Source organism: Triticum urartu, chromosome 7A, assembly GCF_056163025.1.
Source record: "Triticum urartu cultivar PI428250 chromosome 7A, HENAU_Tu73, whole genome shotgun sequence".
Classification (NCBI taxonomy): domain Eukaryota; kingdom Viridiplantae; phylum Streptophyta; class Magnoliopsida; order Poales; family Poaceae; genus Triticum; species Triticum urartu.
Genome location: NC_141879.1, coordinates 580,621,173 through 580,647,939, shown reverse-complemented (window position 1 = coordinate 580,647,939; position 26,767 = coordinate 580,621,173). Strand labels below are relative to the sequence as shown.

Below are 26,767 nucleotides of genomic sequence, written 5' to 3'. Positions count from 1 at the left end.
CTTGTCTGTGATGATTGTAGTCAACGATCGATCGGGGACAGGGAGCACGAGGCGATCGACGTACGCTAATGCTAATACTCCCTCCGTTCTGTCCTGGCGACGCAAGATCGATCAAGCCTTCACTGCATGTCGTACCAGGATTTCGCGGGATCTCACGGCCCCCGATCCAATGCACCGTAAGAGTAACTCCAATGAGCGATCCATTTCGTCCGCCGCCGTCGCGTCGATTCAAACGAATGCGCGTCCGCTTTTCATCCGCGAGTGATTCATTTTCGATTCATTTTTAAGCCGGATTTAAATCAGCGTAGACACGTGACGAACGCGTGCACGCTCGCATTCTCTTTTTCCGAGCCCGTTGATCGGTGGCATATTGGCCTTCCCGTCCAACAACAACCCTCGTCCGCCTCCTTCGTCGCCGACGCCGCCAATTTTTGCCGCGACTCTGCCAGCTGCCCACTCCAACCTCGCCCGCCATCGCCGTCTTGCTGCCGGGGAGCCGAGTGCTTCCCACCCCCGCGTCCCCCACCACACAGCCGCCCCCGGCACGCTCGTCGGACGCCGGCAGGGCAGCTAGCTGGTCCGTGCGCGTCGTGACTCCCTTCATCGGCCGTCTCCTTCGTCGACGGCCGCAAGTTGTTCGACGGTTTGTCAAGATACAAAATGGACTCCGCCGACGAGTTCTTTTTTCACAATTTCCTTTGCGACTCCGACGATTCGTGGTTCGATGACGAGGAGGAGATATTGGCTGCCGTGTTGGTCCATCACCACCTCAACAGCTAGCGGTCGTTGTTCCATAGCTCCATTCCGGGCCACCTTCCGGCGTTAGTCGCAACCGAGAGAGCGGGCATTTCCTTTTTTGGAAGGACTACTTTGATACAACAAACCCGTTGTTCAAACATCAAAAATTTCGCCGTCGTTTCCGTATGAGTAGGCATCTTTTCAACCGTATTAGAGAGGGGGTGGTCGGCTATGATGATTATTTCGAGTACAAAGAGGATGCCGTTGGCAAGATTGGTTTCTCCTCTTATCAGAAATGCACTGCTGCCATCCGAATGCTTGCATACGGAGTGCCCGGTGATCTCATTGACGAGTACGTCCGTATGAGCGAGTCTACATGCCTCTGGATCTGGCACTCTTCCTTCGGCATGGCTGGATCACGCAATGATATCAACGTGCGTCAGCGCTCGCCGGTGTTTGCTAGGTTTGCCAAAGACAACAGCCCACCGGTGAACTTTACTGTCAACTACCACAACTACAACAAAGGATACTACCTGGATGACGGTATCTATCCTCAGTGGACCACTATTGTCAAGACAATACCCAACTCTGTCGGAAAGAAGAGGAAAAGATTTACCCAAGAGCAAGAGAGTGTTAGGAAGGATGTCGAGCGTGCCTTTGGTGTTTTGCAATCTCGATGGGGCATCGTTCGGTATCCTGCTAATACCTGGAGCACGCAGAAACTGTGGGAGGTGATGATTGCTTGTGTGATCATGCACAATATGATCGTAGAAGACGAGCGCCTGGAACGTCTGTACGATCAAGGGTTTCAGTTTCAGAGTAAGAATGTTGTGCCTGAGTATGGAGGTGAAAGTGCTAGTGGTCGACTAGAGGGGGGGTGAATAGGCGATTTTTATGAAAGTCTTCAAAACATGGTTTGTCCTCAACTAGGTTTGTCGTCAATACTCCAAAACCAATTAGGGGTGGCACTAGATGCACTTACAGGAGGAGCGGCAACGTTTGAACAGTTCATCCAATTTCATCATGACATGCGTGAAAGGGAAATCCACGTGCAACTACAAAATGAATCGGTTAAGCATATGTGGGCTCATGTTGACAACCAATAGATGTATCTTTTTTTATTCATTTGTAAACCTATGTGAGAACTATACGAGACATTTTTATTTTTATTCAGCTTATAAAACTATGTTATTTTATTCGTTTTATTAACTACAGTATATGTTTAAATGTAATTTCATCAATGCAAAATAGGCCGGCCATGCCGGTACATATGGGTCGGCACGTTGGGCGCGTTGCCGATCCACATCTAAAACAGGACGGACACCGGGCGGGCGACCGATCAGACAGACAAAAAGCGGATGAAATCGTCGTCTGTTTAGGTCACCCCATTGGAGTTGCTCTAAATCATTAAAAAAAATACGTAAGATACACACTGTACTCCAATGACCCCTGCTGCCCTGCACAGGTAGCTTGCGCACGAAGAAGAAAACCCACCCGGAGGCGGAGGAGATATAAACGAAACCAAACGTGCAGTGCTTTCCGCTTCTCTCTCAGCTTATGTTTTGCGCGGCACACGGTTTACAGGCAGTGACCTCCAGCCCGGCCATAGCTAGTAGGAGTACTAGCGAGCTACAACGCCGCACCGCATATCCCCTCTTCTGATCATGGCACAAGTTGACAAATGCGGCGCAGAAGAAGCACCACCGCACCGGCACCGCACCGCATGGCATTCCTTCGTCCCGAAACAGGAGAAGCCGGCCGGAAAGTGAAAGGAAAACCGGTCGCGTCGCGTAGGCCGTAGGCTGACACGAATACGATACGCGCTAGTGGAGCGCGCACCAGCTGTGGCGGCCGACCGGACCGGCAGTGCCGCGGCGCGGGGCGCACAGCGCGCCGCACCCCGTCCGCAACAGCGCAAAGCGGCAGGCACTGCGGCAGCAGCGGCGTGCGGTTCCGTGCGTGAGTCACTCACACGCGGACCGAGCGAAACGCACGGCAATTTAAGAGGGAAAAAATAGTTTCCGAAAAAATATTTTATACCTAGTATACGTAGGAGTAGCCGTATGTATGACAGTGCGTACATATCCGCAAGAAAACAAGGTGCGGCGATGCGTTCGGTTCGCCGCCGCGTCAGCGCCCACGCCCCAACCCCAGCACCCCAGCCGGCCGTTTTTGCTCGTGCTTCGTCCGTGGAGACTTTGCAACCCGGTCCCTTCGGAGGTGCTATTTTACAAGATGAACCAGGTGGCTTTCTTTCTTGGGGGAGAGGCTATGAAATTTGTAGTTTGGCTATGAATGAGATAAACTATAGTAAAATTCACAAGGTTGACTTGGAAAAATAAAATATATGTGCTGGCTAGGCTGACTTTCGTACACATTAACTAATGGTAGAGATTTTGCCGAAAAAAATAAACTAATGGTAGAGCTTCATGGGATGAGTCGGTGTTTTGTACATTTCTACGTATCTTGTTTGCTGCAGGGTGGAGACAGCTACAAGCCTACAACGAGGCATTGTGTTGATCTACCCTAGCCGCCGCCACGGGGAGGCGATCTTTTTCTACCGATCTCCCACGGCGAGGGCGCTGGCCCCCCCTTTCTCCGGTTGCTGCTCTGGCGGCAGGAGGGATGGAGGACCCGTTCATTCGCTCTGTAGTTAGGATTTGGATTTGTAGGTCGTGGTGCGTCGTTGGAGTAGTGGGAGCGGCATCCGGATGAATAAATTTGCCTCAACTCCACTTTCACACCGGCGGTGTCCTTCATGGCGGCGTTTCAGAGTTGCTGGCATCATGTATTTGTCGATCCTTCAGATCGGCGATGTTAGGGTTCATGGATGGTGTCGGCGAGGCAGCGACGGCGACTCCATCAGGTGTGTCTCTCCTTCTGCTCCGTCCCCGTTGCTGAGGCGTTGTCTCCGACGTCATGGTGGAGCAGGGAGGTTTTGTCGTCCAGGAGTACGCGCAGACGTTTGTCTACGCAAGTGACAGCTAAAAGATGGTGCATCTTGTGCTGCGTTTGTGGTTGAAGGCTGACAGTTCTGGTTTCCTTCTCCGACGCGTAGTCATGTGGGGGTGTCAGTTCTGGAGTTCGATGGCATGTCCGAGAACACGTTGCCTCGGTCTGATTCTTTCAACGACAATGGTTTTACTTCAGGCAAACTACTTTAGAGATCCGTAAAGCTGCTGATCAGTGATGGAGCCGCGTCGAGCTCGGGTGAAGAGGTGATCTATCTCCTTTTTCATAGTGGAGAGGGTCAGGCGCTGGTCTTTTGCATAGGATTATCATATCTTTTCAGTCCTGTAATATCGATATTTACGTGGCTTGTAACTAAAATTTTATATTATTAATGAGACACGTATTACTACGTGAAAAAAAGAGGCATTGTGTTGATCCCACATCCCGATGCCATCTAGCAAATCCTATGATAATACATAATGCTTATAATTGAGGAATAGAAGTGGACTATCATTTACACCAGAAGCGGATCCAGTAGAATTTTTTGATTGGCTTCATCTTTCGTTAATTGGAAATTAGAATGCATGTGTTTTCTTTATCTTTGCGACTAGTCTATTGGCCGGTTTCTGCGATGAAATACTCTCCGGTTCCTAGGTGCATATACACTTGGTATGAAAGAAAAAATAGTAATTTGAAAAAAGTCAAAATTTCTAAAAACAATCTGAAATAAACTTGACCTTTTGTTATACCTAAAATGTTTTGCGAGGAAAAGAATTCCTGTTGGCTTGGAGGGGGGGGGGGATCTCAAGGACAAAAAAATGCGAGTAGTAACTTCTATATAGTGTTTATTTTGTTTTTCGACCAACAATACCATGGAATTTTTCCTTGGCTAACCTTTTTACACCAATATAACAGAGGGAATATTTTTATATGAAAAGTTTGTCGCGATCACACCATTGGCTCTCTAAGTGAAAATCTTATTTGCCGGATTTCGAAGAACAAACTAGGATGCGTCTAACTCTCGTATATAGATGGGAAATATTAGAGTACATGTATCCTTATACAGTTATACTCAGGCACTATTTGCAACATTTAAGTGGCAGAAAACAAGATTGCTTTGGCAATAAATAAAGAAAGGAGTGCCCACCATGAGAAACTGAGAATCGAGAAGGGCGACAAGCTCACAATAACACCAAAAGCAAGGGAGCGGCGTGTAAAAGGCATGACAACAATTCGTTTCCAATTAAACCCTTGTCCCTGGACTCCTACTGTCCTCCATGTTGGGCGCGTCGTGGCTATATATACAGCTTCTTTCCGCGTCCCGTCGTCACCAAACACCAAAACCATTCAACCTGTATTCAGAAAACCGTGGATGGGATCAGGTCTCTCTCACAACCACCGGAGCAGCGTCGCGCCCCAGCAGCAGCCGTCGTCGGCCCGCGTCATCGCCGCCGACGGCTCGCTGACGGAGTTCGCCGCCTCCTCGCCTGTCAGCGTCTCCGACGTCCTCCGCGCAGGCAATGCGGGCGACTCGTTCTTCCTGTGCAGCTCCGACGCGCTCTACTTCGACGAGGACGTGCCGGCGCTCGGCGGCGGCGAGCTGCTCCGTCCCGGCCAGATATACTTCGTGCTCCCCCAGGCGATGCTCGGGCGGCCCCTCTCGAGCGCCGACATGGCGGCCATGGCGGTGCGGGCTAGCGAGGCGCTGGCGACTAGAGCGCGGCCGCGTGGGCGCGGCGCCGGCATCAGGAAGGTGCGCGTCACGCCGGTGCACGCCGAGGGTAGGCGTGGCGACGTGGACGCACAGGTCAACGCGAAGCTGAACGAGAGGACCCTTGGGGAGTACTCTGCGACGGCCTCGGGTGGTCCGGCGTGGATCGGCAAGAAGGCTGCCGTGGCTGCGTTTCCGCCGGCGAGGAAGGCCCTCAAGCCGCTCAGCACCATCCAAGAAGATGCGGAGTGACGCAATGCTCATAAGAAAAAAAGGCAGGCGACGCCGAGTGATAAAATGGAAGGAAATCACAAGATTTTGTGATAGGATTAATTTTTTCTGTACTATTGTTTTCGCATTAACCATTTTTTGGAACAGTGGTGTTGGTGAGGAAAATTCAAAAAAGGTAGATAGGGATGTCGTTTGGTTGATTTGCCATTGTACATGTACTAGTATTTGGTAACAAAGGGAATTGAAATGTGGTCCCATATATGATTTGTTCATACTTCTACTTTTGTTGATTGTGTTGGGCTAGTGGTCAAAGGCGTCGGCTTTAGATCATGTGATAATATTCGGTTGACTATCGCGCATGTCTTCTTTTTGTCCCCGTTGTGTCGTGATGCCTAAGATTATTTTGTATTGGGGGGAGGAGACTTTAGAAAATGGAAATAGTTGAAGCATCGAGCATCTCTCGTGGCAGAATTAGTGGTGGGTACGGATTAGCTATGTCGAAATCATCTTGTGGACTTCAACTGACGGAGAAGGTACTGGTCTGGTCAGCCAAACGGCAGGTGGATATGCGCATCGTTGGTGGAGCGCACAGGCTGCTACACTAACAAATAAACTTTATACGCAGCTATATCACCAAGTCAAGATGGCCGAGTTGGTCTAAGGCGCCAGTTTCAGGTACTGGTCCGAAAGGGCGTGGGTTCAAATCCCACTCTTGACACAGTTTTTTCGTTCGGCGTGGGTTCAAATCCCACTCTTGACACAGTTTTTTCGTTCATATATTTGCTTCACCTTTTCTTTTTGAATGTAATATCCTTTTGTTTGACTTAATTTTGGTCTGTGCCGTCGGTTGCCGAGTGCCGACCAGATTGTACGACTTCCGCTGAGAGAATCGGCGCTAGGCTGAACGGGCACGAGCATCTCACCGACGCCCCCACTGGAAGTCTGAGCTGTAAAAAAGGCCTCCCTCCGTGATCACAAAGTCGCAGTGCCAGTGGCAACAGCTCCTGGTCTTCTCAACATGCTAGCTACATGCATGCATTCTTTTTGAAAAAACTGGACACGGGAGAAGTTTGAACGAGCGAGTTGCAAATTGCTCGTTCCCCGACTGGGTTTCTCTTTCATGTCCATTGCCCTTGCTCGTGCTGGCGAGAGGGGGACTTCAGACTTGGTCGTGGCACACACACATGATGCTTGCACGGCGGGCGTTGTTTCTGGAAGCCCTGGCTGACGCATTTGACCCGCGGTGAGTGGACGAGAGGCAGGCGTACGGGTACGGCTTCCGTCCCCGCATGGACCACGCGGACCGTGGACTGCGGCGGCATCAGGTAGCGTTCATGTGGCCAACAGGATCAACTACGTGAATGACAACCTACCACTTCAGCAAACCAGCAGTGTCGTCTCTCCCCGTCAACCCGAGCTTTTGGACGAAACTCCATCAGCGAATAATCAACTTGATCTTTTCCCTGATATTTTATCGGATGCCCCTGAGGGGCTCCCGTGGCCGCGAGCATTCAATTTGACACCTCAGGCTCAAAACATAATTCAGCCAAGGCTCCCAAAATAGTGGAACCAGAGTAGCTATAACCAAAACTCTGTATCTTTCTCATTATAAATACCTCAAGTATTACAACTGTGAGAAGAAATAACAGTAGTAAAAACTTACACGAGCCTATGCTATTTATTATTTCACCGTTATTGTGTTACAATGACCTGTGCTACTTAGCCGTTGCACAGTGTCTTGGGAGTGATTGATTCTCTACTGTCATCCTATATCTTCTGCAATGACCTGAAGAATCCTAGTTACAAGTTACAACAACCGAGGAACCTGCAAGAATCAAATCGTTCACCGCTATACATGTGGGCATGGCCTGCCAAGTAAACCTTTCAAGACCTTGCCAACAATCAACTCAATGTTTCTCGGACAAAATGCAACAACCAACGCTTTCTGTTGCAATGTGCATTGAATAACTATCGGCCTGATCCAATCAAACCAGTGGGTGGACATTACCCGCTAGCAAACGACTGCCATCAGTCTAGTCTCCACATGGCAATGCAGATCCCCTCTTCAGGAGCTAGGTTGATACTTGATACCTGTGTATGGGGCCAGTTATAATCAGAAGAAAAAAAAAGTCTGCAGGTTTCACAAAAGCATTGTATAACACTGGATATGGAATGATTCAATTGATAACAATGTTACACACCTTGAGAAAGTTGGGGCGTGAAAATGTGTAGAGATCATGTGGTTGGTCTGGTCATAGTAGATAGACCCCGACCTCCCATGGGAACCATACCAGGAAGCCCCAACTCAGGCTCATCATCTGCTGACAATTAAATGAAAAATAAATGGATGAAACTACAAATTCTGATGTAAAAAATGCATCTACCATACAGCAAACAAATAAACAATATACGGCCATTTTCATGTACTAAACTTTGCTCAAATCCGAATAAGATTCATACAAACTGTGCAACTTTATCATCAATGTTTTTATTACGTACCGTTCACTTCTTCACCAGATTCAGCACCAGCAATCCCGATGCAGGCAAATAAAGATGAATCGTCAACTTTCAAGTGCTCATATGCAAGATACAAGTCCTCAATTGTGGCACTTTCATACAATGTTGTCAATTCCTTAATACAGGATATATCCTGCATTTAATTGGAAGAGATGAACTACAGTAAGACAGTGATACAACAAGAGAAGAGGAAATGAAACTAGTATGGAAACTAATAGCACAAAAAACTAATGAAGGATAAGATATGGACTGGGATCCAACAAATGATAATATCTAACACGAAAAAGATACAATCTATACAGATTTAACATGTGATCATACATTGGCAGATACATGTAATGCAAACTGCTGTTAAAAATTTCCTCTGGGGAAGGCTCTACAGCCCGAATTATTCAGAGGCAGGGTCTTGGCCAAGTCAGCATTTTTTTTAAAGCAGAAGGTTTAGTTATACTTGGTTCAGTAAACACACTGAATGCCCTGAGTGCATGGCCAAGTGTCAGCCAAACCATAGAGTCATACTTGCAGCCTGGTGGAGTATAACCAAGAGCATAGAACATACTCCCTCTGTCCCCTCCCTATCTTTTCAATGCAATGAAACGCAAGAGTCCTCTGCGTTTTCTCGAAAAAAAGAAAAAGAACTCCCTCTGTCCCAAAATAAGTGTCGCCGATTTAGTACAACTTATTTTGGGACGGAGGGAGTAGATTTATTTGTTTTCCTTCTGCTACTCATACAGCAACCCCTGGAACTTCTTGATATATCAACAAACTTCTCAACCAATAATTACATGATCATAACTATCATCGAGATGGTCGTGGGTCAGCAGGCTTTCAGAAGTTCGTCTAGAAAACTTGCATCAAGAAAATCTAGTCAGAGTAACTACATGGAGTTCACCACAGTAAAGTGGCACAAGGATGATGCAGCCGGAGTCTCCGTGAAACCAGGGCTTGGAGAGTCGGTCTATTTCTGTTCTAGTTTCCTATAGAATATGCACTTATAAACCTCACATACAGAATACCTTTCTCGGCACGGATGCAGACTGCAGATGGGCTAGCAAACCAAGCCAATAGGCATTTGTTTTTGTCTCTGCCTCATGTTTCATCAGCAGTGTCCTCTTTGCCTGAAACATGCAAAAAAATGCTAACCAAATTAACAAGCAAAGAAGTATGTTCTCATAGTTACGTTTAAAGCTCTGAGCTTAGTAATACAATACATATGCATTTCTTTAAGATGTGGATTCAACTTGAGTACAGAAAAATTGAACAACATATGCAATCATAAAAATGTGCACTTCTGTTAGACTACCATTTAAGCAACATGGCCCTGATTAGCAAGAATTGTCACAGATGAAAAATAGTACTCCCTCCGATCCAAAATAAGTGTTGCAGTTTTGAACTGTGGTTAGTTTAAAACTGCGACACATATTATGGCTCGGAGGTGGTACGGAATTTTGACTAACCCGATCCAGCTCCCTTTCAACAATTTTATTGTGATGTAAACCTCTGAGAACACCTTTGCACGCATCAACAGCCTTATGGACCTGGCATCAAGATCGCAAAATGCAGATATTAGCAGCGGAAGAACAAAGTAAGACAAGCTCAAGATCACAGCTTTTACCTTGCTCGGAGTTGAAGTTACCGCGATCACATACCAACCAAGATCCAGTTTGTCAAAAAGATTTAATTCAAAAGAAACATCGTAGGTTAATCCCATTGAATCTCGCACTGTTGTAAATAGCCTGAGAGAAAAAAGGTGCAGCCCATCATGTTAGTCTTATCAGGTAAAAACCAACAGAACATCAAAGTGAATCATGACACGCAACCAAGCATCTCGCAGGGACATCAATAAGACATGAAACCATGAATGTCGCTTAATAGAATACATAGGGCATCATCACGATTTTTGCATAAGCAACAACTCATGACCCAGTTATCCAAGGGTGGGACACGAAAGTAAGCACACCATGCACTTTGTAGCATATTAGCATGTACTGTGTATGGAAGAGCTTCATAACGATTTAACAAAAAAGAATTATGCGTGTACTGTGTATGGAAGAGCTTTACAATGATGTAACAAAAAAAATGCACTGAAATGCTTTACCTGGAATTTATAATTTCAGCCAGCAAACTCAAAGCGATGCCAAAGAAAAGAGGATGGTTGCGAACGTTAATATGTGTCTTCCCCGAGTTAGCCGGTGCAGAGATTTCTGCTAAGATGGTACGACAATTATCAGTGCACATGTTTATACCCACAAGGTCATTAACAGATGAGTAGTAAAATCCTCAAACAAAAACAAAAATTAGGTCTAATTCAAGATATGGCACTTGAGTTGGAGTCAGTCGTGTGGCTCATGTCAGAGAATAGCACACATATTGAATTATAGTTACCATCTGCGCTGGAACTTCGAATGTCATTGAAGAGATCTTTTCCTTCAGTAGCAAACCCCCATCGGTTAGGTGCCGGGCCTGCAATGTATGCACAAGCTCTCTCATCTGTATCCTTTATGTATACCTGGGAAAGAATTCACGGTTAAATGAATATGTTTAGATTTGGTCTTTTGTTAGGATGGCTACTGTTTTTTGGCATGTTAATTGCTCTTTGCCTATTAAATTCATTTTTCTTGCCAATCTTAGCCAGCTCATGGCAACCAAAAGCTCAACCAGAACTTAGGCTAGCAAAAAAATTGGCAGGGCAAGCTTGGGCTAGAACCAAACACACCCTGAGGCTTAAAACACATGATTTTAATGAAGTACCAAAATATCCATCTTTTTTTCATGAATGCTTCAACATATTAAAAAGATGGTTATGAAGGCTGCATGACAGTTCATACTTGCTGGAAATGCAGATCCGATGGGGATGGCAGGAAGGAAATCTTCTCAATATGTTCCTCTTTGTTTGAAGATTTTGCAGCGCTTACAGTCCCAAGATAATCAAGAACACAAGATTCTACCTCTTGTTCTGTGAAATCACCAACTACACTGACCTGAAAAAAATATTTTCAACATTAAGTTAAAAAAAGGATTAAAAGAATGTTAGAACAAAGAGATGTAGAGAAAGGAGATTCAGAATGGACAAACTACTCAACAAACCTCCATGTTGCTACCCACAAACTGGTTCATGACAGCTTCTTTAACTGATTGAAGAGTCAACTTCTCCAATGAATGTGGTGATGGTTCTACAAACCTTTCATCATGGTTCAACATGGCTACCATAAGTTTGTGAGCCGTGGCACGTTCCAAACTTTTGGGAATAGACCGGTAGTAAGACAAATATAGTTGAGCAGCTCTATCGAATGCATCTTCTAGCCACACATTATGCTGTAACACAAAGTGAAATATATATATGTAAGGGGAAGACCTACATGTTTCAGAAAACTCATATTTTTATAGCAAGACAGGTGACATATGTAGTAAGTTAAACCCACACCTCAAGGACCATATGGAGGAGCTGGAAAGCAGCACGCATGCCATTATCTCTCAAAGCAAACCTAAATTCCATAAATATGAACTCCTCATTGGATTCCAGCGAGCAGTTTATAAGATTATTCACACAGAAAAGTTCAACCTGAAATAAAAATCATATGCAGATTATAAGAAAATGTTATCAAACGATTTCTCAGCAGTAATAAGATAAAAGGAAAACAATATGTGAACATCACAAGTGGATTACATGCATGAATATGAATATTATCAAAGCTAGTGGGGATGAACGGGATAGATATAAACAAAAACCATAGGCTATTGTAAGAAAATTAAACCATAGGGCATTGTATATTATACGATTTATGAATTATAATTTGAAGCTAGAATTACATAAAAGACTATATCATGTGACTAGTGACTAGTCTAAATGTTTATGCATACATAATCGGTAAGTTTGAAGTTTGGGAAGCTTGACTGGCATGGACATAAAACTGAATAGTAGGGGGTACCTGTTCCCTCGAAAAGTTACCAACACAGCCACCTTCACTCAAAGTACGAACACCAACGATAACAGATCCCTTCGATTCAGAATCTTCGGTGGCTCTCCCGCCACCTACTATCAGCCGCATGACACCAACCCTTGCCTCATTTTGTGTGATCTATCATGAATCATCATTAAAATGTTAGTCTGGAACGTGAGATAAAAGCTAAATTACATCAGAACTTCCATCTCTAGAAGTGAACTAAAGTACCTTGTAGTTGACGGAAATTCCATTAGAAAGGCGACGTTGTGTTATACCGGTTTCATTGTCAAATACTTTCACCACATCATCCTCTTTGAAAGGAACAAATGATGGTCGGTGTTGCACTTTCAAGTCTTCAAGTTCTGATTGAGTAATCAACTCTTTTGGCACCTCAAGCTGCAATCATAATAACAATCAATAACATGTTACTTTACAGTTATTAGTGACACCAAAATACATCTACAGCCAAGTTAGTATAGTTTCAGAACCAAGAAAAGATATCAGAAATAACTAAGATACCTCAGGCTCTGGGTAAATGGGTTCTTCAAGACCTGCCTTCATGGACTCGGTTATTTCTTCTGGGCATATCTCAAAACTACTTTCACCTACTCCATCGATATGGACCTTTTTAGGTACACACGCCACAATAGCAGCAGGAAGTGGTGCACTGGGCTTCCCAAAGTCCGAAATAAATTCAAGTACTTCTGCACCAACGGTGTTAACCTACATATGGCAAAAATGTGTTTAATAGTATCATTAAAAGCTACTCCCTCCGTTCCAAATTACTTGTCGCAGGTATGGATGTATCTAGATATATTTTAGTTCTAGATACATCAATTTCTGCGACGAGTAATTTGGAACGGAGGGAGTAATAGACAGTAAAATGCATTTATGTCATTTGTTTCTAATATGACATATATATGAGAAATGATTATGTTAGCACCTCTTCAAGTGTGACAGTTTCGGCAACCCCAAGCAAACTATCATGTCCCTGCAACTGATCCATGACTGTATGGCCAAGTGCATCACTCTCCATAATGAAGTCCAAGTTATCAACTGAGGGCACACTATCAATCATCATAGCCAGCTGCTCACTATCTTTTATCAGTGCATCCATATAACGGGTCATTTCTCCCATTGTGACACCAAACTCCTTGAGTCTCCGAACCTAAAATAGCACAAGGAGAAGTTGGTAAACAGTAAAGAAACATTTGCGACAAAATGGCTCAAGTAATAAAAGGTAAAAGGCATTTGTGCAGCACAAATCTCACTGTCAAGAAACTTTTGTGCATTGCGTCAAACCAGTAGAAACCGTTTACCTGCACATCCATCAGTTCTACTGATACAAATTCTTGAGTTGGCTTGAGTTCAAGCTTGACCTGGGTTAATGTCAAACTTGATCTGGCTACAGTTGGTTCAAAGCTCGCATTTGGCCTGGATTTCCAAGATTGAACTTGGATCGTGCCATATTAGACTGGGCTAGTAGGCTTAGGCAGGTCACAGACGAAGCTAGGCTTTGTTAGGAATATGCAACTTGTATTCCCATGAGGCCATAGGCCGATATATATACATGTACAGGTGTGGAACATATGCAGGAAACCCCTTATACAACGGGATAAATACAACGGGGTACATGACTTATATTATAACTCTAACACCCCCCCTCAAACTCATGGTGGATGAACAACACTGAGTTTGGAGAGATAAAAGCCATGTTGTGCTCTAGTCTGGGCCTTCGTCAGGAAATCCGCCAACTGTAACTCAGAAGGCACATACTGAAGAGCAATAACCTGATCCTGCACACCAGCGCGCACATAGAAAGCATCAACACCAATATGCTTGGTGAGCTCATGCTTCACAGGATCGCGCGCAATGCTAATAGCACCTGTACTGTCAGATAAGAGCAGAGTCGGTGTAGTGACAGAAACACCAAAATCCTGAAGTAACCACCGTAACCAAGTCACCTCTGCCGTCAAAAGAGCCATTGCTCGCAACTCAGCCTCGGCACTCGAACGGGAAACTGCAATCTGTTTCTTCGTCTTCCAGGCAATGAGAACCACCAAGAAAAACACAGTAGGCAGAAAGTGAACGGCAATCTGAAGGATCACTAGCCCATGTAGCATCCGAATAGGCCTGAAGCTGTAAAGAACTGGAGCGAGGAAAGAACAGACGGTGAGAGATCGTGCCCCAAAGATATCGAAGAACACGAAGGAGATGACTATAGTGAACCGATGTGGGAGCAGAGACGAACTGACTCAGAATATGAACCGGATAAGAGATGTCCGGACGAGTGACAGCTAGATAGACAAGACTGCCAACAAGATGACGATAACGCGTCGGGTCAGGGAGAGGATCACCATCAGTAGCACGGAGGTGAAGATTGAGCTCCATAGGAGTCTCAACAATGCGCTCGTCAGTAAGAGCAGCACGAGCAAGAAGATCCTGGATATACTTTTCCTGGGATATAAAAAAGCCATCAGAGGTAGAAGAGACTTCAATCCCAAGAAAGTAGCGAAGAGGTCCAAGATCAGACATAAGAAACTGCTCACTAAGACGAGCCTTTACAAAGGCAATATACTCAGGGTCGTCGCCAGTGATGATCATGTCATCAACATAGAGAAGAAGAAGAGTCCGACCACGAGTGGAAATGTGGACAAACAACGCTGGATCATGATCACTCACTGAAAAACCAGCGGCAGTCACCACAGAGGCAAAACGCTCAAACCAGGCGCGAGGGGCTTGCTTAAGGCCATAGAGAGCGACGAAGACGACAGACCATGCCATCAGGTACAGAATACCCAGGTGGGGGCTGCATGTATACCTCCTCACGCAGCTCACCATTAAGAAAGGCATTCTTAACATCAAGCTGAGAAACAGACCAATGACGAATAGAGGCCACAGCGAGAAGTGTGCGGATAGTGGTCATATGGGCCACAGGAGCAAATGTCTCATCGTAATCACGACCATGCTCCTGCTGAAAACCACGAGCCACAAGACGAGCTTTGTAACGCTCAAGAGAACCATCAAAGCGAGTCTTAACCTTGTAGACCCACTTACAAGTGATGGGACGAACACCAGGAGGAAGAGAAACAAGATCCCACGTGCCGGTGCGCTCAAGAGCAGCAAGCTCCTCTGCCATCGCAAACTGCCATTCAGGATGAATAAGAGCATCGCGATAAGACGTAGGCTCGAGTATAGTCGAAAGAGCATATCGACTAGGAGAATAGCGGTCAGGGGGAGGGCGAGGCCAAGCCCGAAGACCATAAGGCGGCTGGGATGAGGAGGACAACGCACCAGAAGTAGATGGCACGTCAGTGGATTTATCCAGAACACGTGGACGTCGAGTATAATGAAAAAGAAAGGAGGGAAGAGGTGGAATCACTGGAGGTGGAGACGGGGAATGTAGCGATGACGAAGGTGGAGAAGAGGAAGGTATCGGTGATGAAGGTGGAGATGGGAAATGTGTCGGTGATGAAGGTGGAGAAGAACCTGTAGGAGAGGATGGCGTCGGATCTGCAACAGCAGGACGAGGAATAGGAATACTGGGCACAGAGGGAGGTGTGTCAGGAAAAGTGAGGAAAGAGGTATCCTCCACTGAAAAGGTTGAGGAAGATGGACGCTGGTAGAAAGGACGAGACTCATCAAAAGTTACATCCCGAGAAATACGCATCCGACGACCGATAGGATCCCAACAACGATAGCCCTTATGCTCATCACTATAGCCTAAGAAGACACACTCAACAGACTGAGCGGACAGTTTGGTGCGTTCACGAGGGGCTAGAAGAACATAGCAAACACAACCAAACAAACGAAGCGCCGAGTAATCAGGAGAACGATCAAAGAGACGCTCAAAAGGAACGCCACCCTGCAAAGCAGTGGAAGGCTGAAGGTTGATGAGATAGGTGGAAGTGGAAACAGCCTCGGCCCAAAAGTGAGGTGGAAGAGAGGCGGCGATCATCAACGCACGAGCCGTCTCAAGAAGGTGACGATGCTTGCGCTCAGCCACGCCATTCTGAGCATGAGCACCAGGACAAGAGAACTGAGCAAGAGTACCTTGCTCGGCAAGAACTCCATGCAACATCTTGGAGGTATACTCTCCAGCAGAGTCAGCACGGAACACACGAATAGGCGTAGAGAACTGAGTGTGGACCATGGCAGCAAAATGCTTATAGATAGATAAGACCTCACTACGAGAAGACATAAAATATATCCATGTGTGCCAAGAGAAATCATCTATGAAGATAATATAGTAGCGATGACCTCCCTTCGAGGCAAAGGGAGCTGGACCCCAAACATCAGAGTGAATAAGGTCGAAAGGACGCTGAGACACAGTCTCGCTATGAGGATAAGGTAACTGGATCTGTTTGCCAAGACGGCAACCCTGACAGTCTAAAGACACACCGCCGGAGACGGATCCAAGAAGGCCACGTCGAACTAAAGAGGAGAGACGAGAGCCACACAAATGACCAAGGCGATGATGCCACTGCTGAAAAGAGCTAGTAGACAAGGTGACCGAGGCGGAGAGACTGGCAGCGGTAGCAGCGGAGGGAAGGTGAAGCCAGTCAAGCTCCCAGAGACCCTGAGAGTCACGGCGCCGAGGGCCAGCACCAAGGAGAGTACCAGTGTGACGGTCCAGAACAGAACAGGAGTCAAAGTCTAGAATGACCCGACAACCAGAGTCAACAATCTGACCACCAAAAAGAAGCTGCATGGTAAGTCGAGGAACATGAGCAACATCAGGAACATGAAAAGATGAGGTGCTAAGAATGCCTCGCCCATTAACCGGGAGGGAGGTACCGTCAGCAGTATGAACATGAACAGGAGAATCGAGAGCACGAATGGAAGACAAAGTGGATGAATCATGAGTCATATGAAAAGATGCTCCAGTATCAAGAATCCACGAAGATGTACCTGACTGTGTAGAAGGTGGTCTCACAATGCCAGAAGACTCAGTAGCAGAACCAGCAGAACCTGTCGATGAAGAACCGGAAGATGGAGCTAGCAGGCATCGAAGTCGCACAATCTCCTGCTCGGTCAGGGGCTGAACTGAAGAGGTCGATGTAGATGCACCCGACAATGGAGAGCCGGAGGTACTCAGCAAGGCGCGAAGTCGCGCAATCTCCTCCTTAGTTGAAGGTACACAGTTGAAGTAGTCGACGCAGTAATACCGGGAGATGAGCGACCACCACCATCTGTGGAAGCCGCTAGATGTGGCGGTGTAGAATGACCAGCAGCATCCACAAGGACCGGTGGTGAAGACGAGACCGTATGCAGACAAGCACCAAGCGCGAAGGGAAGACGCGTGTGCAAGGCGCGGTCAATGGAGTCATATGCACCAGCACCACCAGTGGAAGTCGCGGGAGGTGTCGGGGAAGAGCGACATTCACCGATGACAGTCGCGAGAGGAGTCGATGTAGAGCGACTATCATCATGTGCGGGGGTAACAGGAGGAGCCGCAGAAGAGCGACCAACACAGCCTGCAGAAGACGCCGAAGAGGAGGACGTCATAGACGAAGGAGCATCAAGCACCGAGGAACGATGCATATGCGAGACGGGATCAAAGTAAGGAACACCGTCAAGAGTAGGCGGACAGCGAGTGAGATGCATACGCGAGGAAAGCATCATTTTTTTTTACTCTGACAATCGGCGGCTGAGGCACCACGCAGCACCAAGGAGCAGTAGTAGCACCACGTAGAAGCACGTACACCACCAGATCGAGAGGAATTGAGGAGACAACACGTAGCAGCAAGTAGCACGTAGCAGCACCAGATAGGAGCAGTACGCTCCTTTGTTTTTGACGAAGAAAAGAGCTGGGGCTGGAGAACGGCAGCAGCGGACGAACACCTCAGACTACACGTCTTGGGCTGCGGCGGGTGACCCAGCAGGCGGGGAGTGGATCGAGGCGACCCGATCTGGAGGGCGCGACCCGAACTGGAGGGTGCGACCCGATCCGGACAGGCAGATGGATCGGGGCAGCGGCGGCCAGCGGAGAATCGGGTGCGGACGAACACAACGGCGATCAGGAGAGTTGTGGTTGTGCGTACACAGATGAGCAGCAGCAGTCGGCCGGAGAGAGGAGCAGCGGCAATCGACGCCGGAAATTGGAACGAAGAGCACGAGTTGCACGTGCGAAAAAAAAAACCCTAGGGCTCTAATACCATGTTAGGAATATGCAACTTGTATTCCCATGAGGCCATAGGCCGATATATATACATGTACAGGTGTGGAACATATGCAGGAAACCCCTTATACAACGGGATAAATACAACGGGGTACATGACTTATATTATAACTCTAACAGGCTTGACTTGTGAAGCTGTCATGCTAGGACAACCTTGCTGTAATATTTTCCATTCAATTATCATTTATTCTCTTCAACAAATGTTGTCCTAAAACATTTCTTGTAGCTAAAAGGGTAATGTTCTTGATGTACGTGCTAAACCAACACTTAAATTTCACAGGACTTTCCTCATATGCCAATTGCAATAGATGAATATAGATGGTAGTGTACTGATTCAAACTCATGTTCTCTAGGTAATTGATCCATATTTGAATGACATAATACAGTCAGCTCAAACTATATTTGTAAAACATACAGAGTAATTGAGCCATGAAGGCACAAACAAACCTCATGAACAGCAACTTTGATGGCACTCTTCCAATTTTGGGGTTCAGCTGTTACTGTTAGAGTAGTGACAGTGCATCCTTCCCTTCCTGAGTCACTGTGATCCAACTCAACTGATGTAAAGGGAGGATTTGAGCTCTGTATAATAAAAGAAGGAAAAAAAACTTTATTCAGTCAGAGAAACCATGTAACTAACTCATATGTTCCATTTCCTTGTAAAATACATAATAGTGTGCTAAGTGCTAACGTGTGCTAATTCCTCACTGGAAATCTTGGATATTTGACTCGCATTTCAAGTCCAATATCCAGTATAATGCATCCTGAGTAGCTAATAGCTCGGCTAAAAGCCTAAAAGACCAAAACAAGTATGAATTATATTATGTATGGACTGGAGTGACATTTAATGTGAGTTGTAGTAGACTGGTGGGCGTAAAGATCCTAACAACGAGAAAATAACATGTGCAAATGTGCATACATATGAAAGTATGAAGTGCTTGAATTAATCTGCTTATGCGAGGATACAAAGTTATAAACCACAGAAAATATTATGTTCTGACGCAACAAACAAAATGGAAAAACTTATACATATATCATGAACGTTTCTCCAAACCACAAACCTTGTATCGTGTATTTATTCGGAAGTGCAGAGCAGATAAAAATATCCGTTTCATCAGTACACTGCGCAGGTCTTTGTATGTACGAACTTGGTTGACGGGTATCTGTCCAAAAATGGAAAGCAAGTCAGACATACGAAGCATGATTAAGGAACTTCACAGACAGAAGCAGTAACCTGACTGCAGAAATCCTCCTATTTTTTTCGTAGCAATAAAAAGACAATCCATTCAAATATCTTTAAAGGTGAACAATTAAGTGCACTATTGTCAACATGACACTTTCTAACCCTAGCAAAAAATTGCACTATTGAAACATACGTGGTGCACGTTACAGCAATGCTGATACAGCTTGCTTATATCTATTAAATATTATAACGGAAACCAGTCCCTAGGAACACTAATGGAACGATTGGTGGTAAACTAACCACAGGGCGCAGAACATAACTGTAAGAGTAAAGAGTAGCAGGCAACCATACCTTGCAGAACATGTTAATAGAGAAGCTCTGAATCAACTCATGTTGAAAAATCACTGGAGGCTTGGCAGCCTGATCAACCTCAGGAAGAGACCATTTATGCTCTACAGGAGGTCTGACTGCCTGTCTTTCCCTTTTTATAGGTTTTAGTTTATCTGTGGCAGGTGATCTTTCACCAGTTAGGCTTGCGGCCAAGCCACCTGGTAGCTTTGGTGCAAAGAGGCTTGCCATAGCACCAAACGGACTTCCAGACGACATAGGGGCTGCTTCGTTTCCTGAAAGTGTATGTTCGAACACAGCCTGCATTGAAATGGGTCAGCTAACCAGCTTGCAACTTAATCCTATAGGGGAATCAGCTAAATAATCAACAACAATACTTAAAAGGATGTAATTTCTAACTACCTCTATCTCCCGCACTGCTCTGGGAATATCATCAATTTCTCCTACCAGGTATAAAGTGGCATTGGCAGGGTAATACCATCGCTCATGGAATCTGCGGATCTTATCAGGATCCCATTTAAGTATTTGCTCCTCAAGTCCAATAGGAAATCTGTTGCTCAATTTGTTTTCGGAGTGTAAATGTTGCAACAACTACAAGCATAGGAACCATAATTACTGATTGTACAGAAAGATAGTGTCTTAATGATTCAATACTGTCCCAGGAACATGGCCAAAAAGAATAAGAACAAAAACTTACCTGGCAATCAACACGGTATTCGATTGTGTTCATCATCTGGAGCTCTGAAAGAATTGCTCTTCTCTCTTTCTCAACGCGAGACGATGAGAACTTAGGATGAAAAGCTATCTGAAAGGAATAAATTGAAGAACCTGTTCATATATCTACGTAATAGCATTAAGAGATTTGTCATACAGACTAATATCATGCCATTGCAGCATGCATCAAAATTTTAGCTACCAGTTTGAAGATAATGTTGTATCAAATAACATTAAATGACAGTGGTGGGTAGTCTTTAATTTGCTCCGACCATTTTGAATATGTTTGCTGTTTCATATATCTTTAACAGAAAGAATGAATATGCTTGTGGTTTCAAATATCTTTAACAAAAATAGATAGCCTATGGTTGGCATACATCCTATAACTCCAAATAGGAATGCAATTGAGTAAGATCTTACCTCATTCAAAGCATCCAACACAGAAGGGAGTAAGGATTCACCATATTCCTGCCACACCGAAGACAAACTAAATGTCAGACCCTAGACAAACAAGAGAAGACATCTAATTTCAACCATCAGTATTCACAGAATATAAGTCTGGCAGCTAACATATACATTTTCAAATCCATTCGATGAAAGTGCTTGTCAAAGAAAGTATGCAAATAGGAAAGTAACAATGGCCTCGAATAAACCATCAAGAGTTAATTTCCAACCCAAAATTGACACTGAGAAAAGCCACAAAAGTAAGGACCTTTGTTTTAGTTGGAGAATGGATATGGAAGACTGTATGGTGGAAGTCTGTATATGCATTAGACCTTGCACCTGTCCCCAAGAGTTTCTCACGCTTTTTACTCCCAAGAAATGCAACATGCTCGATCATATGTGCAATTCCCTGCTCGTCCTCTTCCTCGTCAATTGATCCGACATGAACTTCCATGTGAGCCTCAAACCTGCAAACTAAAATACTTAGAACCATGCACATATTTAAATATGTATATCAAAGTAATTTTGCTTAGTCTGACTTAACTAAAGTTTAAGTGTGGCATGAATTAAGCATGGTTTAATATTTACTGGCTGCTGCGGATCCATACACCGGAGCAGAATTTCCATGTTCAGGGACTCAAATCAACACTGTCCTGGTTAATTCTCCAACGGATTCACCTATAGTTCTTTAAAATGTCTCTTAAAGTAAATTAAAATAATAAGAGAGCAATGGAAGCCACAATGTATGATGATGCATCCATATACAAGCATGAGAATTTTATGGTCCAGAAATCAAGACAGGTTGAAACCATGTACTTGTTCAACTATTTAAGAGTTTCAGCAATTATTCTGCCATGTATCTTTGAAACTGCATTGAAGTGAAACAGAAAAGACAACACAAATTGCTAGTTCACTGGGAAATTGTGGTTGTGAATGTAGAAAGGGTTCAATAAAAATTCAGTTGCAAGGGAAATGATTATGGCAGTACGGCCATGTCATACCCACTTCTGGTAATTGTATTACAGTGTATAAAATGAGGTGAAAATGAAGTTTCCTCACCTGTCCGCTGGAACTTTATTAGGTAAAATAAGATATCTGAGGCCATTCTTCAATTGACCACGTATTAGCTTTGGATGGGACGGAAGAGGAGTGTCCAGGACATCTTCAAGCGCCCCGTTTGTAATCGTGGGATCATAAGGTTTATCAAGAGCCGTCTCAGACCATGTTGGACTTGCAACATGTGGTTCGTCAGGTCCAGCAGCACGTAATATATGACTACGCCTGGTCTGAAAAACATCAAATAGTTAAGTCAATGCCTTCAACATTTTGCTTGCTGCATACTCAAATACCGACAAGGCGACAAGCAACAGCCCTCTCGCTATATGTTGCTTGATACAAAATATTTGCCTCCCACTAGTGAAGCTCAACATTTAGCTTGACAGTTAATGAAAAAACAAACATGTGCAGGCTTTATGGACATCGAAACCAGGGAAATCCTTTTAGTGCAAAAACTAACGCTTAAATCTTTTACACTTCTATACTGATGGTCGGTCCACATTTATTGCGCTGCTCATATACCCCCCATAATTTGCACCACTAATTACGGAACCAAGCAGAACCTATATACTCCAAGAGAAGTAAGGAACAAAACACTTTTCCTAGCAGTCATCACGTGCAATCCATAACAGGAAAAAAATAGCTGCCTGATAATCTATCAACTCAGATGAAACGAACCTTAGGCCCGCTCCACTGGCTGTGCAGCGATAAGCCCGAGGTGTGCGGGAGCGCGCAGGGCGCGAACCTGGCGAGCCCCGGCCGCCCCCGCCTCCGGCTCCTCGGGAAGCACGAGAGGCACCCGTCCCTCTCCTCGCCGAGAATCCCAGCGGCCGACGCTGACGCCGCGCCGAGCCCTTGCGTCCGCCTCCTCGACCTGCAGGCACACACACAGCAAGACGAATCAGCAATTCGCTAACAAACCCGGTGAACCCTCGCAGGCGGCGTGGGGGAGTTCGTGCGTCCGTGCTCGCCTGGGCGTGACGGCGCGGCGGTGCGAGCAGCGGAGGGGGTTGGCCGGCGCGGCGGTGGCGGAGGGGCGCAGGGCGAGGGAGGCGCGCGGGCGGAAGGCGTGGGAGGAGTGGTGCACCGCGGCGGCGGAGAGGGAGAGGCCCGGGGCGAGGCGCGGGGGCGCGGCCGCTGCCGCGGCGACGACGGAGGGGGAGGGGAAGGAGGCCATGGGGGTGGGATGGCCCGGAGGGGAGGGGAGGATAGGAGAGCGAGAGAACGCTGCTCTCTCCCTCTATTACTAGTCTTTTCTGGGTATTTTTGGTGTTTTTTGTGAGGGTAAAATAGGCTGGGGCCTATCGAGGAGTTGGGGGCCGGCACGGCGGCTTTCGCGGCTGCGAGAGGTGGAGACGCAAATATCCCCCTGACTCGCGAGTTGGTGCCGGAAGGCACCCGAGTTTCCATTCGGGTTCGGCCCCGGACGCACCAAAGCGTGAACAGACTTTCTTTTCTTTCTTTTTTTGAGGTTGAGAATCAACCGACTTTCTTTGTTTTTTTTAACACAACAGACTTTCTTTGTCGAGATTAATGTTGTCGCTTTATTTAGCCAACATGGCTAGGAATCAAATTGGGTGTTCACAGATCATTTGTGAATATGACTGCTTGGAGGTAATTGATGTGTGCAATGGAGTCTCAGATGTATTGGCACCGTATGCTGCTACTCTCGTGGATTGTTTCCAACTCGCACACAGTATACCTTTGATTCGTTTCCAGCATTGTTCGAGGGAAGCCAATAATTTGGCACACTATATAGCTAGGCATGCTTATGATATTCAGTTGGTGTATTTGATGGGACGATGAACCATCTAGTTTTCTTCTTTCACGTGTCTTTAAGGATGTAACTCCGATAATTTCACAATAAAGTGCCTTGAGGCTTTCCCTTCAAAAGAAAAACATGACTAGGAATATATTTTGGAACTACATCTAAAACAAAATCCGTGGGAGTCCCTAACCAAATCTTACAAATCTCATCTTCTACGCCTACTTTTGCTAACTTATGCACGACAATATTAGCAGAACGATGAACCCATACAACTCGAAAATCCATACGCGTATTGAGCATCTACTTTATCTCTTGAATCCACGACACGACTGCAGCTAGGTTCATCTACGAATCATTGATCATTTGCACCACTGTCTTGTTATCAAGCTTCAGATGGACCCCCTCAATCTCGTGCTCGGTCGCTACCTATATACGTCTCCTGCAAGCAAGAATTTCAGCAGCCTCTAGATCAAAAATGTTTTGGAAATAGTGGCTAACTCCAGCCAGAAAAGCTCTATTGTGATCCATCAGCATGGCACCACCTCCACCTTTGTCACCAAACTTTGACACGCCTCATCAGAGTTCACTTCGACCCAACCATCATCTGAAGGTTGTTGGAAATACGCCCTAAAGACAATAATATTGTATTATTATATTTCTCTGCTCATAATTAAGAGTTTATACTCTATGCTATAATTGTTATGATCCTGAAATATGTGATTCAATGAAAAACTCATATGCACGTGTGTATAAACCGTAAATTAAGATGGGAACCGCTAGAAATCATACTACTGATTCTTAGCTTCCCATCAGACCACTGTTCCACCATAGGATTGGATGCATCAGGAACATGCAATGGGCCGGAAAAAGGTGCTTAATTCCATGCAACGATCTACTAATAGCAATTTATTTCATAATAAAACCACTCCCGTAAATCTCTCGAGGCCTAACTGCTAGCGCCATGCAATGTGCTTCCATATCAAGATGCTTGTTTCCAGCTGGGTGAATTATTTCCAGCGCAAATTAATCATGCTTCATACCAAGGATATTTGTTACCATGTGCTAACGAGATTGCTTCCAACTCGAGATTATTGGGAAACACTTTCCTACAGATTTTGATCTAGTATTTTTTTGTTTTTTCAACATGGAAAAGTGTGCTTTGAACGGACAAAAAGTGTTTTCGTGTGACATGGTGAAAGTGTTAGTTATCGACTAGATGGGGGTGAATAGGCGATTTTTATGACAGTCTTCAAGGCAGGCAATGTATTCGAAGACAGACAACCAAATGACACCTACACAGTATGCAACGGAAGATAAACTACACTAGCCATGCCATAGTCAAAAAAATAATACAGAGTAAACACGAAGACAAATAGCAGCTAGATAGGTCAGATCGGAATAGGAAGACAATATGAAGCCAAATATGCAATCAGAAAGAATGTCTTCACACAATAAAGTCAAATAGAGCAGGCAAGCAATGACTTCACGAGGCTAAACTATAAGTGAAGGAGTGAGGAGATAGAACCAGTTGCTTGACGAATACAAGGATTTGATAGACCAGTTCCAATTGTTGTGACAACTGTACGTCTGGTTAGGGAGGCTGAGATTGAACTCAGAAGACCATGTCTTCATCTTATTCCCCTTGAGCTAAGGTTACTTAGTCCTCGCCCAATCACTCAGGTAAGTCTTCAAGGTAGACTTCTAAACCTTCACAGACTTCATTCACCGGCGATCCACAATGACTCAAGGATCCTCGTAACACGGCCTAACCTACTGGAAGATCACAGCCTTCAAGTGTAACAAGTCTTCAGATCACGCGGACAGAAAGACTTCGGTGATGCCAAACACTCTTTGGGCTTTGGGTGTTTTGGGTTTTGTCCTGCAAGGATTCTCTCTCAAAGGCTCCGGAGGTGGGTTACTCTCAAACGACAAAAAGCGTGCACTAACTCTAAGAAACCACCAATTTATGGTGGAGGGGGTGGCTATTTATAGTTAGGGGGCAACCCGACATGATATGTCCGAAATGATCCTGGGTCATTAAGGAACCGACACGTGTCTAGCGGTCGGATTTCAAACACACGTGACAGCTTGATACGTCTCCAACGTATCTATAATTTTTTATTGTTACATGATGTTATATTATCATTCTTGAATGTTTTATATTCATTTTATAGCAACTTTATATCATTTTTTGGACTAACCTATTGACATGGTGCCCAGTGCCAGTTGTTGTTTTCTGCTTGTTTTTTACTTCGCATAATATCCATATCAAGCGAAGTCCAAATGCAGTGAAACTTCTTGGAGATTCTCTTCTGCCCATAAGAGACCCAGGGTGTTGGGAATCATTGCATGGAAAACAAAACCTTTTCTACTCACACGCAATGATTTATCCATTGAGATGCGTAGCAACGAGGGGGAGAGTGTGTCTACGTACCCTTGTAGACCGTAAGCGGAAGCGTTTCACAACGCGGTTGATGTAGTCGAACTTCTTCTCACGTCAACCGATCAAGTACCGAACGCACGACACCTCCGCGTTCTGCACACATTCAGCTCGGTGACGTCCCTTGCCTTCTTGATCCAGCAAGGCATCGAGGTAGTAGATGAGTTCCATCAACACAACGACGTGGTGACGGTGATGGCGAAGTGATCTCCACAAGGCTTCGCCTAAGCACTACGAATATATGACCGGGGGTGTAAACGGTGGAGGGGGGCGCCGCACATGACTAACAATTGATCTGATGTGTGCTAGGTGCCCCCCTCCCACATATATATAGGTGAGAGGGGGAGGGGGAGGCTAGGAGGCTCCCCAAGTAGGACCGAATATATGTCGGAGGGGGAAGGAAAGAGGGGGGGGGGAGGAAGGGGGAATCCTATTCCTCTCCTTCCTTTCCCTTTCCCCTCTTTCTTCTCCTCTTAGGGCGACCCATATGGGGGGCGCACCAGCCCCTTGTGGCTGGTGCATTTCCCCTCTTGGCCCATA

The 26,767-nt window shown here is 45.5% G+C and overlaps 2 protein-coding genes and 1 non-coding gene across 4 annotated transcripts; 2 read left to right on the top strand and 1 right to left on the bottom strand.

The window, feature by feature from the left end:
* Positions 1-5,008: 5,008 nt before the first annotated feature.
* LOC125521497 (uncharacterized) lies at positions 5,009-5,891 on the top strand. Its single transcript, XM_048686550.1, has one exon. The coding sequence runs from the start codon at positions 5,063-5,065 to the stop codon at positions 5,651-5,653; it is 591 nt and encodes a 196-aa protein (XP_048542507.1). The 5' UTR covers positions 5,009-5,062; the 3' UTR covers positions 5,654-5,891.
* Positions 5,892-6,269: 378 nt separating this feature from the next.
* TRNAL-CAG (transfer RNA leucine (anticodon CAG)) lies at positions 6,270-6,350 on the top strand. Its single transcript has one exon. It is a non-coding gene; the product is annotated as a tRNA-Leu (tRNA).
* An 861-nt stretch (positions 6,351-7,211) lies between these two features.
* Positions 7,212-23,246, bottom strand: SPP (Insulinase (Peptidase family M16) family protein). 2 transcript variants are annotated; one of them, XM_048684598.2, is made up of 25 exons: positions 22,991-23,246; positions 22,698-22,893; positions 22,023-22,249; positions 21,232-21,430; positions 20,940-20,987; positions 20,503-20,610; positions 20,208-20,396; positions 19,809-20,105; positions 19,336-19,437; positions 18,722-18,856; positions 13,037-13,261; positions 12,613-12,816; positions 12,322-12,489; positions 12,079-12,228; positions 11,574-11,711; positions 11,237-11,464; positions 10,978-11,130; positions 10,535-10,658; positions 10,248-10,356; positions 9,765-9,885; positions 9,607-9,687; positions 9,166-9,267; positions 8,132-8,282; positions 7,834-7,950; positions 7,212-7,723 (listed from the first exon to the last, which is right to left on the bottom strand). In XM_048684598.2, exons 1-24 carry the CDS (start codon positions 23,194-23,196, stop codon positions 7,868-7,870), a joined length of 3,744 nt encoding a protein of 1,247 aa, XP_048540555.1. In that variant the 5' UTR covers positions 23,197-23,246; the 3' UTR covers positions 7,212-7,723; positions 7,834-7,867. The 2 variants fall into 2 exon arrangements, with proteins under 2 accessions (XP_048540555.1, XP_048540556.1); XM_048684599.2 differs by having other exon boundaries at positions 10,248-10,353.
* Between the last annotated feature and the right edge of the window lie 3,521 nt (positions 23,247-26,767).

Excerpts from the sequence above, each read along its gene's own strand:
- LOC125521497 (XM_048686550.1), top strand. The coding sequence starts at position 5,063 with ATGGGATCAGGTCTCTCTCACAACCACCGGAGCAGCGTCGCGCCCCAG.
- SPP (XM_048684598.2), bottom strand. The coding sequence starts at position 23,196 with ATGGCCTCCTTCCCCTCCCCCTCCGTCGTCGCCGCGGCAGCGGCCGCG. Across the intron at positions 12,490-12,612 it reads CCATTTACCCAGAGCCTGAG|CTTGAGGTGCCAAAAGAGTT; the intron begins GTATCTTAGTTA and ends TTATGATTGCAG. Across the intron at positions 8,283-9,165 it reads CTGCATCCGTGCCGAGAAAG|GATATATCCTGTATTAAGGA; the intron begins GTATTCTGTATG and ends AATTAAATGCAG.